This window comes from Protopterus annectens, chromosome 7.part0 (assembly GCF_019279795.1).
Source record: "Protopterus annectens isolate FY-2018-M chromosome 7.part0, PAN1.0, whole genome shotgun sequence".
In the NCBI taxonomy this organism is placed as follows: domain Eukaryota; kingdom Metazoa; phylum Chordata; order Ceratodontiformes; family Protopteridae; genus Protopterus; species Protopterus annectens.
In genome coordinates, this window is record NC_056739.1 from 306651164 (window position 1) to 306668638 (window position 17475).

The 17475-nt window shown below is 40.0% G+C and overlaps 2 protein-coding genes across 3 annotated transcripts in view; one reads left to right on the plus strand and one right to left on the minus strand.

The window, feature by feature from the left end:
* NUCKS1 (nuclear casein kinase and cyclin dependent kinase substrate 1) overlaps positions 1-9719 on the minus strand; it is a 927319-nt gene extending 917600 nt beyond the window's left edge. Inside the window, exon 1 of the mRNA XM_044076829.1 lies at positions 9359-9719. Within this exon, the coding sequence (XP_043932764.1) occupies positions 9359-9375 (17 nt within the window). The 5' untranslated portion in view covers positions 9376-9719. The remainder of the gene's footprint in view (positions 1-9358) is intronic.
* A 110-nt stretch (positions 9720-9829) lies between these two features.
* The window catches only part of RAB29 (RAB29, member RAS oncogene family), a 688339-nt gene continuing 680693 nt past the window's right edge, over positions 9830-17475 (plus strand). For both annotated transcript variants that reach the window (XM_044076830.1, XM_044076831.1), the window contains exon 1: positions 9830-12136. In XM_044076830.1, coding sequence (XP_043932765.1) covers positions 12013-12136 — 124 coding nt within the window. In that variant the 5' untranslated portion in view covers positions 9830-12012. The remainder of the gene's footprint in view (positions 12137-17475) is intronic.

The following is a 17475-nucleotide window of genomic DNA, read 5'->3' on the forward strand; positions in this document are numbered from 1 at the left end:
CCAAGGGTACACCACAATTTCTGCAATCCAAAATAGCTCAAGGCTGAGAAGCTGAATGGCATATTCCTCCTTGACAGCTCAAGAGATTATATCTTGATAATGAGGGCTATGTATGGAAATCCTTCGATGGCAAGAAGTTAATTGTCTGCACTGAATTAGTTTCATCAAACCATAGGGTGGGGTGATTTAAAAAGTGGTGAGGCAGGATAAGAGGTACCCATTAGGACCAACAGTTCTACAGAAACTATGAGTTGCCATCTCAAGGGTGTGTGGTACTCCATACAAAATTATACTTGTTCAGGATTTGTTTTCTAATGGCCTTATATAATGCCTTTAGATAGTCAGAGATGGCACAACTGAAAATAAAAGAGGGGTCAACAGATGATGCCACTTTAGTACATGTCTGTGTACCTGAGAAAGTTACCTGAGTTTGTGTGTCCGGATCCAAAACAGATCAGGAAGGGAAAAGGCAGTGGGTGAAGTCTCTTATCCTAACAAGCTTAGAATGAGAGCTGGCTGTGGTGCTGTCTGGATACCAAACACAGCTAAGCATAAAAGCAGGACCATTTTTTTTTCTAACCACCATCAAGAGGACTATATCACACATCAGATGAGAGCCATACAGTGGGAAGCAGTGAAGGTGACAGAGTTGGATCCAAGCAGACACACATCTCACTCATTCCAGAGAGGGGTAGTGCCCTATGCAGATATCAAGATGCTGTGAAGATGGACGTCCAATGCATTTAACGCTATGTTAGTGTGGAAAGTTCTAATTCTTGTTTTGTACGATAGCTCATGCATTGGTGAAGCAAAGCACATCTGACTGCTGGCGTACTCATTCATCAGGAGGCTCCAGAATAATATAGAAACTTCACGCATTGTTAACATATGGAATACCATCCCACTCCACTTAAAAACAGATTGCAAACAAAATACTTTAAATGCCAACTGAAGTAACGTGCCAACTGAAGTAACGTGATAGTTAAAAGGTTCAAGCATCACCCCTCGGTTAAAGGGGTGCTAATATAGCTAACTGAATTTGTGCACCAAACTAAGTATACTACTGTCACAACTATACCCTCCTCCTCCATCTAATTTCCTTTATTTTTCTTGTGTCTCCGCCTCCCTTCACTCCTTTCTTTGGGCTGTTTACTTTATCTTGCTATGTCCTAGATTTTGAGCAAGTCTTTGTAGTAATAAAAATTCTAATCATACTGATGATATTACACTGCACACACCTCCCTGTAGTTAAAAAAAAATCACATACATTGAAAAAGGGCGCTGTTCGGTCAGACTTTTCTGGTAAGCAAATACCAATAAATAAAATAAACAAACAATTTGACTGACTGTAAAGTGGCCCGAAGGAAATGAGTGAAATTAATATGACGTGGGCAATAAAAAGCTGAAGAGTCAGATAGAGACGGTGCAGCCTATTGTTATGTAGTATATTCTGGCTCAGTTTTGTAGTTGTGAAATGGTCCCCAAATAACTGGCTTCAGTCAGTCAGGACTAATTTTGCAATATTATTTTTATTATTTTACATTTGTTGACCGGGCTAGTCTAGCTGGAGAAATTTCCATTTTCAGTAGAGGCCCGGGGAGAAAAGCTCCACAGAAATAAGTACATAGAGACAAATCATCAGTAAAAATAAAAATATTAGTATAAATGTTAGTGAAAACAATAATAACAAACTCAACAATATACGATTATTACTACAAGAGTTAATTACTATCATACACTGTTACAAGAAACTAAGAAGCTATACGCTTTAAAATTAAAGGTGCATGAATTAATTATTACCACTCACAGTTATAGTCTAGGGAAAAAAGATATTAAATTTTATACAGAGAATACAAAAATACATGTCAGATATGGATATGAGGAAGGGAGGTAAGAAAAAAAAGAGTGTAAAGAATAAGGGAAAAAAAATAAAAGGGGATTAGATTATGAAAAAGGGAGGAAGTTAGGACAGTAACAGGCAAGGAAGCAAATTGGAAGACAGTGAGGGGGGAAGAGAAGAATGCCAAGTGTAGAGTAGAGTCAAACAAGGAGAAGAGGTAGTTATAAGTAGAGTTGAAGTATTGGGAAGTTAATCAGGTTTACTACAGGAGCACAGCCAGTGATTTTGGAAGTGGAGTTTAATATTTTGTTTGAAGAGAGGCAGTGATGTAATCTTTATGTTGCTAGGTAACGAATTCCATTTTGAACCTACAGAATTGGTAAAAAGGGAGTCACCAGCAGTGTTGTTTGATTTTATGGAACTATTCAATAGCTTACTAGAAGAGCGGAGAGAGTTGAGATTATTATAGGGGATTACGAGTTGAGAGAGTATAGGGGTGTTATTTGGTTGGTACAGTATTTTATGGGCAATGGTAAGTTGGTGGATTGCAAGATAGTTCTGATACTCTAGCCAGCCTAGTTGTTTCAAGTTAACACAGTGATGAGTTCTGTAGGTGTTACCTGTAGCAAAGTGGGCAATGTTATTGTAGCAGGTTGTTAGTTTGTTTAGGTTGGTTTTCTTGAGGTTGGTAAAGGTAGGTGAGCCATAAAGAAGAGTAGAAATAAGATGGGAGTGAGCAATCCTAGTTCTGGTTGATGGCGTAAGGAATGGTCTGATTCGATATAAGGATCCTATTTTTCTGTTGACTTGTTTTATGGAGTTGTTTATGTGTTGGTTGAAAGAGAGATTATTATCAATGGTAATACCTAACAATTTAGTGGTAGAGTCAGGTGAAATGACAGTGGCACTGTTGGAGGAGATGGAGAAGTTTAAGGGGGAGGTCCTAGAAGTGGGTGTGAAAAGGAGCAGTTTAGTTTTTTTAGCATTTAATAGGAGGAATCGACTGGAGAACCATGTTTCTATGGTATTAAAGATTTTTTGAGTAAGAGAGATAAGTTCTGGGGTGGAGGATGTGGAGCAGATGCATGTAGAATCATCAGCATATTGAATGCAGGTTGCTTGAGGGATTATAGTATGAAAATCATTAATGAAGAGGGAAGAGAGAAGTGGGCCAAGAATAGAGCCTTGTGGAACTCCGATAGAAACAGGCAAAAGCGAAGAAATGTGGTTGTCCCAAGGAACTGCTTGTTTTCTATTTGTGAGATAGGAATTAAAGCATTTAATGGCTGGGATATCAAAAGATAGGGATTCAAGAGTATTAATTAATAAAGAGTGGTTGACCATATCGAATGCTTTGGAGAGGTCAATGAAGAGGGCAGAAGAGAGTAGGTTGTTGTTACGGTTCTGATTAATAGTGTCTACAAAGGAAAGCAGGGCAGTAGTAGTACTATGATGTGGTGTAAAACCGTGTTGACAGTTTGCTATTATGTTGTGAAGAGACAGATGTTGTACAAGTTGATGGTGGATACATTTCTCCATAATTTTGGCCAAAGGTGAGAGGAGAGCAATAGGTCTATAGTTAGAGTATTCTAAGGAGTTTCCACCTTTATGAAGTGGGATTAATATGAGAGACTTTCCAGATATCTGGAATGTTTCCTTCTTTGATTGTCCTATTTATGAGAATAGATATAGGATATGCGATAACCTTGGCGGCCTTTTGTAGAAAAAGTGAGGGGGAGCTTATCAGCAGAGGGGGTACAGGGTTTTAGTTTGTGCGGCCTTTTGTAGAAAAAGTGAGGGGGAGCTTATCAGCAGAGGGGGTACAGGGTTTTAGTTTGTGCAGGAGTCTATATATGTAAGATGTGGAGATAGGTTGTAGAGAGAATTTAAAGGTAGAGTTTGTTAGGTTACTTGGTGGGTTTAAGTTGTTGGCATTAAGTTGTTTAGCTAGAGCTTGGATAGTTTCAGTGAAGAAAGAGATGAAATCATCTGCAGTTTGCTGAGGGGTATCAGGGTCAGCATTAATTGGGGAAGGTGTTTTAGAAGTACCTGGGGAGAGGAGTCTATTGACAGAAGACCAGAAAAGTTTAGGATTATTGACATGGGTTTGTTGTTATTGCCTTTTTAGTTAGATTTCTGAGCTGGCAGAAGTGTAGAAGATCTGGGTTATTTCTGTGGGATCTCCAGGAGGCCCAGACTTTATTTCTGGTGAGAATAAGTTTTTTGGTTTTACGGGAGAGCCAAGGGGCAGTATTAGATTTCATTCTAATGATACGTTCAGGAGCATGTAAGTCAAGAATGGATAAAAAGATTTTGTTGAAGTATAATACTGCATTTTCAAGAGGAAGTGTTTTTAAGGGGTTCCAGTTGCATGCACTAAGTTCAGCCTGAAATAGATCAGGATTAAAATGTTTGATGGTGCGTATTTTTCTTGTAATGGGTGGGTTTACACAATTGGCCTTTTCCCTTGTTATGAATGTTAAGGAGTGGTCACTGATATCATCTGGCAAGGTTCCTACTTTGTGGTTATATTTAATTCTGTTTATAAGTATCCAGTCTAAAATGATTTCTCTATTACTATGTTTGTTCAGCCTAGTAGTAGAGGTAATGGTTTGGGTAAAGCCATGAAGGTTGATATGAGAAGAAGGATTTTCAGTATTAATATTATTCCAGTCTATGTTCAGGTCACCTAGTATAATAGTTTCTTGGGGATATGTAAATGCACACACAGCCAGAAGATGGAACAGTTGGTTGTAAGTTCACCAAAGCAGATTCAATAAATCCAGGTAGGCACCAAACGAATTCAAACAATTCCTTTATTCAGAACCACAGAATGATAACACACAAGCGCTTTCGCTCAGACAAATTCTGAGCTTTATCAAGTGACACCATGCTGTTAAATCAGGTGTCTTATATACCTTGAGAATCCTAAATTAATTAGGAAGCACTGCCAATTGACATTTTAAAGAGACTGTGCGCTTTTTCACATATTTAAAAATTCCTTTAAAAAAAATCCCTTTCACTACAAAGTTAAACATCAGGGAAATAGTGTACAATGTTTTGCTTATTTTTATGTTGTTATTAACATTTTTAGCAGTAATAGATGCATCAATGCATTATTTTAAGCATACTTTATCACTAGTTTTATATATTTTATATTTTGTTTTAAAGGAATTTTTAAATATGTGAAAAAGCGCACAGTCTCTTTAAAATGTCAATTGGCAGTGCTTCCTAATTAATCTAGGATTCTCAAGGTATATAAGACACCTGATTTAACAGCATGGTGTCACTTGATAAAGCTCAGAATTTGTCTGAGTGAAAGCGCTTGTGTGTTATCATTCTGTGGTTCTGAATAAAGGAATTATTTGAATTTGTTTGGTGCCTACCTGGATTTATTGAATCTGCTTTGGTGAACTTACAACGAACTGTTCCATCTTCTGGCTGTGTGTGCATTTACTTCCTGGTTTGGTTCTTTGCTGTTTAATTGACTTCTTGGGGATATGTAGCAGATATCCAACTAAGATAATTTTCCAGGATCGGTATATTGTCACCAGGTGGGAGGTACATACAGATAATATAAAGGGATTGTTTGGAGTTTAACTGGAGTTTTGTAATGATTGCTTCTAACTTGCTATCTTGGGATGGAGAGGCAGGAAGGGTAGTGATATTCAGATGATTTTTAAAAAGAATTGCAACTCCACCACCTTTGAGGTTGGGACGGTCGAGTCTAACTATATTGTAGCCTTGGGGACTAATCTCAGTATCTTTGGTGATTGGTTTTAGCCATGTCTCAGAGGCAGAGAATATCAAATGAATGTGTATGAAGGAGGGCATGCAGGTGGGGTATTTTGTTGTTTATGCTTTGGGTATTAAGATGTCCTATTAGGAAGGTGTTATTGAGTTTGGGTATTGACATTAGGGGAGAAGGGAAAGTAGGTCCAGGGTTGGGGTGGATGTCCCCATCTTGAAGGGTAGGATTACTAGGTTTGAATGTTAGCTTACATATTAGAAGGGAAAGTGTTTTAGATTTGTTATCCGAAGGCAAGACGTAGTTGAGGTGTGTAAGTCTATGGAATTTAGGTAGTTGATAGTTGGGGGTAGAAGGAGTATATGGATATGAATTAAGTGGAGAGAACAATGTTGTAGTTTGTTTGTGTGAATAGAAAGATTGGTCATAAAGTGATTTCTCATAGTAGGATAGGAGGTAAACTGAGCATAGGGTGGATAAAAATAGAATTAAGAGTAAAAGCTGGGTTGGCATGTAGGGAGCCATAGTAAGAGGAGTAAGAATTATTAGAGATGGAAGAGAGGAAGTATGAGAGATGGAAGTAAAAAGTAGTATTCTAAAGTTACGTGAAAATAGAGAAACAGATAAAGAATAAGAAAGAGGGGGTAGGAGTGAGATAGAGAAAGGTGTAAAATCTGAGGGTGAGTTGTAGTGGGAGGGGTAAGAGGAAATTAGAGGAATAAGGTGGGAGTGTGTGGTGGTGGGAGGAAGTTAGAGTGGGAAAGAGCAGGATAGGAAGGTTGGGATAGGGGGTGTGTCCAGGGAACTATAAGGTTAGGACCCCTGGGGGTGGGTGGGAATGGGGGTAGGGAGGGGAGTGGAGTGAGCCCGTAGGGCGAACGGAGCGGGCAGAAACCACAGAGGAGAGGAAACAATCAGGAAGATAGGTGAAAAAAGTAAGTAGAAGTAGTTATGAAGAGAAGAGTACAATAGTAGACAAAGCAGGCAGGTTTAGCAATATAGCGCAGAATAAGTGTAGAAAGGAGATAGATAGGCAAGAGGTAGAGCAGAGAGCCCTAGTGTAATGTGGATAAGCAGAGAGGGTAGAGGAAACAAATAAGTGTGTAGGAGAAAAGTATAGTGGGAGGAAGGGTATAACCGAGGAGAATATAGAATGTTTAGAGGGTAGAAAGAGATGTAAGACCCTAAGGACAGATGAGCTATGTAAGGCATCCCAAAGCAGGAAAGCTAACGTTAAGAACAGAAAGGGGTAGCCAGTGGGAATAAAGGGAGAGTGAGAGGATAAAGTAAGTCAGCTGGGGGAGAGTTCAACTAGATGGTAGGACACCTGAGAGTAAGGAGTCAGCCACAGCAGAGTTACTCCAGGTTAAGGAGAAATAAGAGCTAGGGGAGAGGAACCAGTGAAAAAAGTAGGGCAGGCAGGTTACAAAAACGTGGCAGATAGGCTGGGAGGGGGATACAGGGACCTTTGGAGGGGGGGGGTTGGCTGCTGTTGTATCAGACTCAGGAGACTCTGTTAACCCCTTTAGTTAAGTCTAGCAGACATACTTTGAATACAGTGTTCCTGGGTATGCTTCACAAATAGCTGTGTTCCTGGGTGAGATTCAGAGGGAGCTGGTAGGAGAGCTACTTTGCAAAAACAGAGAAAACCAGGGAAGAACAGGCAGGGCAGTAGCAGATAGTCAGAGTAGAAGTAGAACTCAGAGCTATAATATAAGAGAAAGAAAGACAGGTAGTAAGGAGTGCAATATTAAAAACAAATATTAAAAAAAAACAGTATACTATGGAGGCAAGACAAAAAACAGGCAAACCATAAAATATGCATTAGATTACATTAGAAGACATTCAGAAAAATAATAAGCAGCACAGGTAAAATGCTTAAAGTTCCTATGCTATATGCAGTTTGTTGTAAAACAATAGCGCACATGTGCGGCCGGTTTACAGATATTGAATACAGGCAGATAATATGAGAAAAGCAAAGATAGGTGGGTCTCAGGCTAAGCGCTAGCAAGGACTGCCAGGTAGTACCCTAATACTAGGAAAGGCAGCAGCGTAGCTTCAGTAAGAGCGCAGGAAAGAGGAAGGTACTATGCAGCTTCTGTAAAACAATTAATTAAGTAGATAGAGGACTGAGGAGTCTAACTGTAATACATAGTTTTAATGGCAATGGCAACAAATAAAACAAACTTATGACTGTGACCATTCAATTCCATTTGATACATATCAGTGTTTTAAAAACATCACCCTTTATGACCGTTTTCTACCATGCACAGGAAGGATGTTTGCTCTTTTGTCATGCAGCAAAGAACAAGGAAACTACAAACAATGGATAAATGATGAAACGATAATATGGTGATACAAACAGCAATGGTGATGTTGCTGCATGCAAACAGGATGAGGCACAGAATTGCCACCACCATGGACAAACTACTGGTGGGCTTGAGGGAGCGTACATAGCTCACCCAGGCATTTAAATCAGGCGGCCAGACAGGTATGACAGAGAGAGGATGCACCTGTCAAAGCAAAGTATGCTGATCAAACATTGAGAAGTGCTGGTTTTTATAGAGCTATTTAAGGAACAGTGAGATCTGAACCAATCTGACAAAAAAAAAAAAATTGGAATCTTGCATTTATCTGGGGAAAAATGAGAAGGTGGTACCATCAGCTGTACTATTTACTAATTTATATTTGCTAACGGAAGTGGAACACAGTGAACATAACAGACCATTTACAAGTTTCGGCTGGGAAACATTAGGTGCATTAATCATACATAACGTGACCACGACAAAAATAGTAGATACATAACCATGTGCCGAAAATAAAAGCCAGAGGTCATTAAGCCATCTATAAGAATAAGGTAATACTATTAGATGCATAAAGTTCAATGTAACAGTGGTAATACAAATAATGATGCAAACAAGCTCATTTAACAATTTCTAAACAGTGTTATCAATGTCAAATAACTAACAGTTTTACTCAATTTTAGATTTTAAGAGGAAGTTAGTATGTGCCAGGAAGATGGGTTCTCCACTGGGTACACCGTGTTTATTTACTTTTAAGTAAAAAGGTCAGGAAGTCAAAGCAGTATCAAAGGTCCAATATATTCCAGTAGCTTCTTTAGACACACACACACCTTGAGTTGTACTCCTTTCATCTCTCTAGCATAATTACTTGTCAGTCTGTATTATTTTCTCTAGAATAACCAACTACATTGCTGTTTCTAACTACACAATGCAAATAATGCATTAACTGCAATAATTAAATTGGAAAAACAATGCATGCACTTGTCCCAAGTGTTGCCTTTGCTGTATATCAGCACTATAAAACATACAACCCCCCTCCCACACAAATCAATGTATGTGTCTGTATGTAAGTGCACATACAAGTATGTGTTTTTAATTGTGTGCAAATGTGAACTATGCTGCACTGGGGTGCACTTTTAATGCACATATCAACTTTTGTATTCTGATGTACACATTCAGAACAATCTGTGTTGTAAGCGCTGCAATCCCCACAAACGTAAAGAGAAAGGCGGCCCACGTGTGCAAGCTCTCTACAGGATCAACGTGCTGATTGAGCAGCTGAAGAACACATATGTAAAAGGGGGTGTGGAATACCGAAAAGAATGGCGACCTTTCTGAGGAACAGTGCAATCTTTAATACAGAAGCCTGAACAAAGCTTAGAGAAAAAAAAACCTTAAAAGAAAGGATCTGCCTATCGCCACATCAAACCACATTGTAGAGTAATATAGCCATGCACACGATCTTACCTCTGCGGTCGAGCCATTATGCTTCTAAGTAATTAACCTTATGTTCTTCTTGAACAGAATGTGTTGGGAAATAACAATTCCGCGAAATTAACAATCGACGGAAATTGGTAATAAAAAAACTGAAATTCGGCTAGATCTGTTAATCGCTCCCGCGCTGTTTTTTTGCAGTACGCAGTTTTTTACCGTCCCTTACGCACGCGTAGTTTTGCTGTTAGGCAGAGGAAACGCAGCTATGTACCACGTGAAAAAGGAAGATTATGTCAAGTCTCATCAACCCAATACTTCGCTTTCGTTTCTGGGTTCCTTTTTTTCCTATAAAATGGATGAATAAAATAAACCGAAACAAGAGCAGTTGATAGTCAACCAAACTAATAGGGCGGGACAGATGGTGCCCAAGACCCCGCCTGCTCTTTACATAACGTTAAGAAGAGCCAAAGAGTTTGTTCAACTTTAGCGCGTCAGATAAATCTTTTGTGTCTTGTTGGAAATTGCTGTTGTCTGTCAGCCATTAAAGCTCCCGCCTCTTTCTGAAGGGTTTAAACTCAAGTTAGATTGTATTTGCAAAAAAAAAAAAAAAGGGGGGGGGTGTAAAATATATATCCTTGTTTGGTAGTCTTGCTTTCTTTGTTGTCTGTTTAGTTTCTTGTGTATTGTAGATTTGCAGTAGTTAATATCCACGTTATTAAATTGAACTTGTACGTTTGTATGATTTCTGTGGCGAAAGTTGTTTCTAATGTAAAAGATTTACTCTGCTTATAATCACCTTTGTTTTAAATGTCGATATTTTTTGTATGTATTGAGTGCCCCCATAGATACGGAGTAGTTAGCGAAATAACAGTTTGTTAAATGTTCTTGTGTCCGTGATTAACAGAACTACAATTCCCACCAAAGAATATACGGTTGAGGGCGTGCCCGTGATGGTCATATGACTATCTTAATTTAAACTTGCAAAGTGAGCAACTTGAGAAGTGTTCCTGCCACTGTTTAGTACTGTACATCGTCGATAGCGCGTTGATGGAAAGTCTTTTATATTGGAGTAGTACTTTTTAGGTGCATTTGCATGATTATTTGCCAGAGAACAGAAGTATGTAATTAAGTACCAATAACTGTAGTTCTTATAGTGTACGTGATTATAGAAAACTAGTAATCCCGAGACCAAGGAGTAAAATACTATTACAGAACCCCGAGACCAAGGAGTAAAATACTATTACAGAACCCCGAGACCATGGAGTAAAATACTATTACAGAACCCCGATACCAAGGAGTAAAATACTCTTCGAGAACCCCGAGACCAAGGAGTAAAATACTCTTCGAGAACCCCGAGACCAAGGAGTAAAATACTCTTCGAGAACCCCGAGACCAAGGAGTAAAATACTATTGGAGAATCCCGAGACTAAGGAGTAAAATACTAAGTATGAGTACGCTGTGGAATTGTGATATTTAGGAAAGTAATGTAATATGGCTCTCTGAGTTGATGGATTAAAGTGTAAGAAATGCATTTTACTATTGTTTTACGAAAAAAAGTGATGCTGCTTCCCTCCAGGGGTATGGATTAGTGTTACTCGCACGGGATTGTATTATACCTGTTATGGCAGTGCACAAGTTTGGACCCTTTTGCCCCTTGTAGGGTAGTGGGTTATTAAACAAAGTGTGAGAGCCTATGAGGAATTGAACCTTCGACCAGAACAAATTTGTCAAATTGTTGTTTTTGTTGGATTTGGTATTTACGTATTATCGCAACCACATTGCGAACAGGAGATCTGACTTATTTCCAATTCGTTCTCCTGCCGAGGTATGTTGTATATAGCTTGCAAAGGTTTGGATGTCTGTGTCTGATTTGGTGTTTTTGGTTTTTAAGTTTGGTGTTATTGGTTTTTAAGTTTAAGAGGAAACGTAATTGATAACTATCGTCATCTGGAATGGACTGTGCACCTGTTATACATGCACAGCTGAGTAGCTTGTGTGATTTATGATGGATTTCGAGTGACATACTTCCAAAAATAAAACACAATATATTGGTTTTGCTGTTGGTGGTTTCCATTAATAAAAAAAAAACTGCAGAACAGATATTAATACGTGGAATGGCATTTTGTTTAATTCTTAAAGTAGTAGCTTAGTTAGTTTTATAAAAAAAATGTAAAATATATTATGTACTACTTGGAGTCCGCTGTTGCACAACATTTAGGGTGGGAAGAGATGAGGGTAGTACAGAACCTCTTATAAGTCGTGCCCGACCGTGGAGGAAAGGTTGTCTTTTATGCATTGGAGTCGGTGGGATTTCGAGTGCCCAGATTGAATAAGGATGTACCCGTATTGTGTGGGTTTTTGTTTTGATATTCTGCCGTGAGGGTGCGTAGACTGGAGCAAGGAAAGCCTCTATATCTGAAAGTATATGAGACTGTTGTAAGAAAGTACAGGTAAACATAATTTTTCTTGCGTCTTTGAAAGGTGTTCCCCAGTTAGCCAGTCTTGTATATTGTCTAACTCACGGCTCACCAAGCCTTTTCCACCCTTCGTACTCTGGGTGAATGAAGTAAGTGGTTCTGAGTGACCTTTAATACCCCTTATTCGAGGGCGGATTTGTTAAAACTTGTGGTCCTCTGAAAGAACGCTACAAAAAGACACAAACGTGACATTGTTTTTTGAGGGGTGAAATGGATATCCAGGAGTATACAATCAAAGTTCTAATAATCGGAGATCCTACCGTTGGGAAGACCTCAGTTGTTCAGCGTTACACAAGGAACTTCTTCAGCCACCGGTATAAAACAACAATTGGAGGTAACTATGTAATATTTAAAACGCTTCTTATTATTAATGAAAATGTGCAGATTACCACAGATGCCTTTTTGTGGTACCACTTTCACTACTAAAGTAAGTCGGATTTGATGTTAGTTTTTGTTGCTGGCTGTTACTGCCAGGAGAGTGAGCTGTAAAAACGTGTTTGCATCTGTGGTTGAATATATAGATGTATGTGGAATAAACGCTGGACTCAAGTTTCCATTTTATCGTGGTAATAACTGATTATACCTTGCGATGTGCCACAGATGGCAAAATAAAAATTCGTGTCCTGTATAGAGGGGGTACCTTTTTTTTCACTAAATTGTGAATTCTTGTTTCAAGGACTTCGTGGGTTACGGGTCTGGTACTAAATCGTGGATTCTGTTTCAAGGACTTCGTGGGTTACGGGTCTGGTACTAAATTGCAAGCGAGAGCTACACAGTAAACACGGAGGCTATATTTTCATTGTTTCAGTGGAGGAGTATGAGAGGTTTTCAGTATTCAGTGCTGGTATTTGCCCCTACCAGGATAGGTTCATGGGTAGGTACTAGGCTATTGGCCCTAGGGCAAAAAAAAATGTTTCGGTTTGCGCCTCCCACGTGATTTAGTTACCTGCGCCTCCGTCGAGCAGGGCCATAGAAGTGATTCCCCGGGTGAATTTCATGTTCCCTATCCACTCGATTCCTCTTGAAGAGCACTAATGAGGAGCTCTGCCTCACATATATGGGGACCTTATCCCAGAGCAGGGGGTGTCTCTGGGACACGAATCTGTCCCTCCAACAAGTCCTATTGAGGTCCGGGTAAGATCCCTAGAGTGTGTAGCTCTGATAAATTAGATTGAGCATTTCCAGCAATTCGGGATTTGACATAGCCTAGTATGTCAGGCAGAGATCACTTTTGAGTTGCCGGTCTACAACTGAGTACAGGTGTTTTTTTGTAAGCCTGGTGGCATAGGGCATCACTTTTAGGCCTGTTATCCTCTTGGTGAGATATTTTTGAGGCCTCTCCAGGTGTCTAGTAAGGTACACCCCAAATGGGGCAATGTACTCAATGGGTCTAATGAGTAGAGGGAGACTTTTTTCTAGATGCAAACCCCTTTGTGATAAGGTGGGCCATGTACAAGGATTTTCTAACCATTTAGCAATGTGGTTATCTAAGGAGAGGTTAGTATCCACCTGGGTCTCTGATCACATTCTGTGTTAAGTGAGCTGCCACCTATGTGGTAATTCGTAGGTACTTGATGACAATGCATTTTTGGCATTTAGCTTGATGCCATGATTTTGGCACCATGTATCTGTTTCAATGAGACCCTTTTGAAGGATATCTACGTCAGTAGGAGTCTCAATTATGGCACCTAGTTTGCAGTAGTCTGCGAACTTTGTTAGCCATAGTCCCTCTGTGTTTGCTTGTACCTTGAAGTAAATACCGAACAGGAGAGGTCCCAAGACTGAGCCCTGGGGTACTCCACTTGTCACAGATTTGGAGTCAGACCTAGCGTTTCCTATTTTCACTGTATGGGTTCTGTCCATGAGTCTGTTAGCAATCCATCTTGTAATGTATGGGTTTATATTTAGGTTAGTGAGTTTGTCTATAATTTCTGAGTGGGAAATGGTATCAAAGGCTTTCGCAAGGTCAGTGTATGCCGTGCGGACCGTCTTTCCCCTCATTGATTGCTTTGGTGACAGTCTCGAAAAAGTCAACCAGGTTTAGAAGACATGACCTGCCCTTTACAAAACCAAACTGAGTAGGGTCTAGGGTTTGTAGGTTCCCAGTGTTGCTGTTTGAGTTCCATGATGATGCGCTCCATGGTTTTGCAGATGAGGCTCGTCTGGCTGATGGGGCGATAGTTCCTGGGGTCGGTGGTGGCTCCTCCCTTGTGAAGCGGGACAACTGTTGCCATGTGCCATTCAGTGGGCAGGGATTAGTTCGTGTAACACCAGCCGGGAATGCTGTCTGGTCTCATGAATGCTGTGTTTTTTGCTTTAGAAAGTGCCGTTTTCCCTTGGGTGTCTGATTACGGGAGCAGTAATCTTATCTTCTGGTATAGATATGGGCCCTTTAGGGGGTGAGGATGGGGTAAAGTTTGCACTGACCCTATCTGCCAGTATATTGGCGATATCAGTTGGTTCTGTGAATTTTAAACCGTTGTGCTGTAGCTCAGAGCAGATCTGAGAGTTGCCATTTAGGTTCTTGACATAGCTAAAAAAATGCTTTGTGGTTGTCTTTGGTGTCCGTTGTGATTTTTCTTTCAAATTAAATTTCGCCTTTGAGGATTTTATAAGGGATCTTAGCTTTTTGCTAAGGTGAGTCAGGGAGCTAGTACTTTTTTATTTCTTTACTTTGCGTTAGTAAGAGTCCTGTTGATAAAGTTAATATGGATAGAGTGGATTTCTGATTTGGCTATTCATACCACTGTTTTTAATTTAGTTTTTTGTGATGGATTTTTGTTTTAAATTATGCTATGTATTTGCATTTAAGCTTATGATCAGTACTCAAGATGTCTATTTCATATTTTTGTTAGAAACAACTTCAGAGTTGGATTTTTTTATATTTGTCAACGGAATCCTGCTGATTGCCTATTTTATTGTCTCAATTATTAGGATGTTGAGTACTATTTTACCCCCCCCCCCCCACATCACCACACACTGCCCACTGTTTTTTCTGTAATTTGTGAACATTTCTCGGGGGTTAATGAACTTATTTCCAAGGATTCCTGATATTGCAGGAACTTTGACCTCTGTTGTGAGCTCAAAACCAGTTTGTTTTACATTGAGGGTTCTTTTCCACTTTGATGGGAGCAGAGAGATAAATTCAACCCATTCGAGTTGTAAACTGCTGGTGGAAGGTTCACTGTGCATTTCTGATTGGCCTGAGGACTTAACGGTTGGTATAAAAGCTGCAGAAAGGAGGTTCCAGTGCCTTGTAAATAAGCAAACTTCTGTAGTTTAAAGTCCTGTATAGGAAATGCTCTCAATGGTCTCCCACTTTTCACAGCTGCTTGAAGAGCTGCTAGTTTGTGCAGAGGGCAGTACTCCTGCAGTTCATCCAATAGTATACTCAAGGCCAGCCATAGCTGATATGGCGCCCTAGGTGAAGTAGTGCTCCGGTGCCCCTTAAGCCCCACTCGTGCCATACTAATGAAGCACCATTATGAGCCACGCCCACAGGTGGGTCACTCCCCACTCCAGTCTTTCACTCCCCAAGAAAGCCAGTCTTGTCATTTTGTTTATTTAAATGCATAGAAGAAAGGATACCTTGTAATGTAGCTTAAAACTGCAAGTGAAAGTGGAAATTTCCTTTAATATACCTGCTTTATATGTTGCCCCTTCACACATACTTTACTATAAAAGTCATGTCTCCAGAAACTAGAAGCCCATGTGCCTTGGTTGAAAGGGTTGCTTAGGTTAACCTAAACAGTTTAATTTACTCTGGGGTAGGTGAGCAAGCCTTACACCTCAGTGAAAGTAGAATAGCAACCTCTCGAACTCCCTTAAATTCCATTTACAAAAAATGGGTTATCAAACATCCACACTCACCTGGAAAATCACTGTTGTACATATCCTACCAAATAACATCTGTAAAACTCAATTACTATGATCAATGTTTTTCTCTTAATGAAAACTCTATATAGCAACCAATTGGCTTAACCTAGCATCTCCTGGGAGAATTTTAGATTAATGGTGACCAAACATCTTTTAGCCCATAAAATTTTAATCAATAAGGGGAATAAAAACATCAAACACAGGAAATTATGGGAACAAATCTTCAATATCATTCTTGCCTAGCTCATGACAATGTATCAGACTTTACAAATAAGAGGTTCCATATTAATCTATATTCATAGCTCACAAATTTTTCTTTATCTTCTCCCTCCTTTTTCTAATGTATACTGCTAATCACAACAAGTCTCACTGAACTGTAACAGTTTTTCTCTCGAGTATTGAAAGCATCTGTGTCATCATCATCTTCTTTTGGCTGTTCCCGTTAGGGGTCGCCACAGTGGATCATCTGTTTCCATTTCTTCCTGTCCTCTGCATCATGCTCTTTCACACCAAACGCCTGCATGTCCTCTTTCACCTCATCTTAGGCCTTCATCTTACCTGGCAGCTCCATCCTTAGCATCCTTTTCCCAATATACCCATCATCCCTCCTCAGCACATGTCCAAACCAATGCAATCTCGCCTCTCTTGCTTTGTCTCCAAACTGTCCAACCTGAGCTGACCCTCTAATATACTGATTCCTAATCCTGTCCATCCTAGTCACACCCAGTGCAAATCTTAACATCTTTAACTCTGCTACATCCACCTCTGACTCCTGCCTTTTCGACAATGCTACCGACTCCAACCCATATAACATAGCTGGTCTCACTACACTCTTGTAGACCTTCCCTTTCACTCTTATTGGTACCAGTCTGTCACATATCACTCCTGACACTCTTCTCCACCCATGCCACCCTGCCTGTACTCTCCTCTTCACCTCTCTTCCACACTCACCATTACTCTAAAGTGTTGATCCCAAGTATTTAAATCCACCTTTACCAACTCTACTCCCTGCATCCTCACCATTCCTCTACCTTCCCCCTCATTTACACACATATATTCTGTTTTAACCCTGCTGACCTTCATTCCTCTCCTCTCTAAAGCACAGCTCCACCTCTCCAGGGTCTCCTCAACCTGGTCCCTACTCGCTACATATCACAATGTCATCTGCAGATATCATAGTCCATGGAGCCTCCTGTCTAATCTCATCTGTCAACCTGTCCATCACCACTGCAAATAAGAAAGGGCTCAGAGCTGATCCTTGATGTAATCCCACCTCCACCTTAAACGTATCTGTAACTCCCATCGCAGTCCTCGCCAATGTCACACTACCCTTGTACATATCCTGTACCACTCTTACATACTTCTCTGCCACTCCCGACTTTCTCATACAATACCACAACTCCTTTCTAGGCACCCTGTCATATGCTTTCTATAAGTCCACAAAGACACAATGCAACTCCTTCTGACCTCTGTATTTCTCCAAAAGCACTCAGCAAATATTTCATCTGTAGTGCTCTTTCCTGGCATGAAACCATACTGCTGTTCACTAATCATCACCTCCCTTCTTAACCTAGCTTCCACTACTCTTTCCCATAACTTCAAGCTGTGACTGATCAATTTTATCCCTATGTAGTTACTGCAGCTCCGCACATCACCCTTATTCTTAAAGATAGGTACCAAAACACTTTTTCTCCTCCTCGGGCATCCTCTGACTTTCCAAAATTTCATTAACAATCTGGTTAAAAATTCCACTGCCATTTCTCCTAAGCACCTCCATGCTTCCACTGGTATGTCATC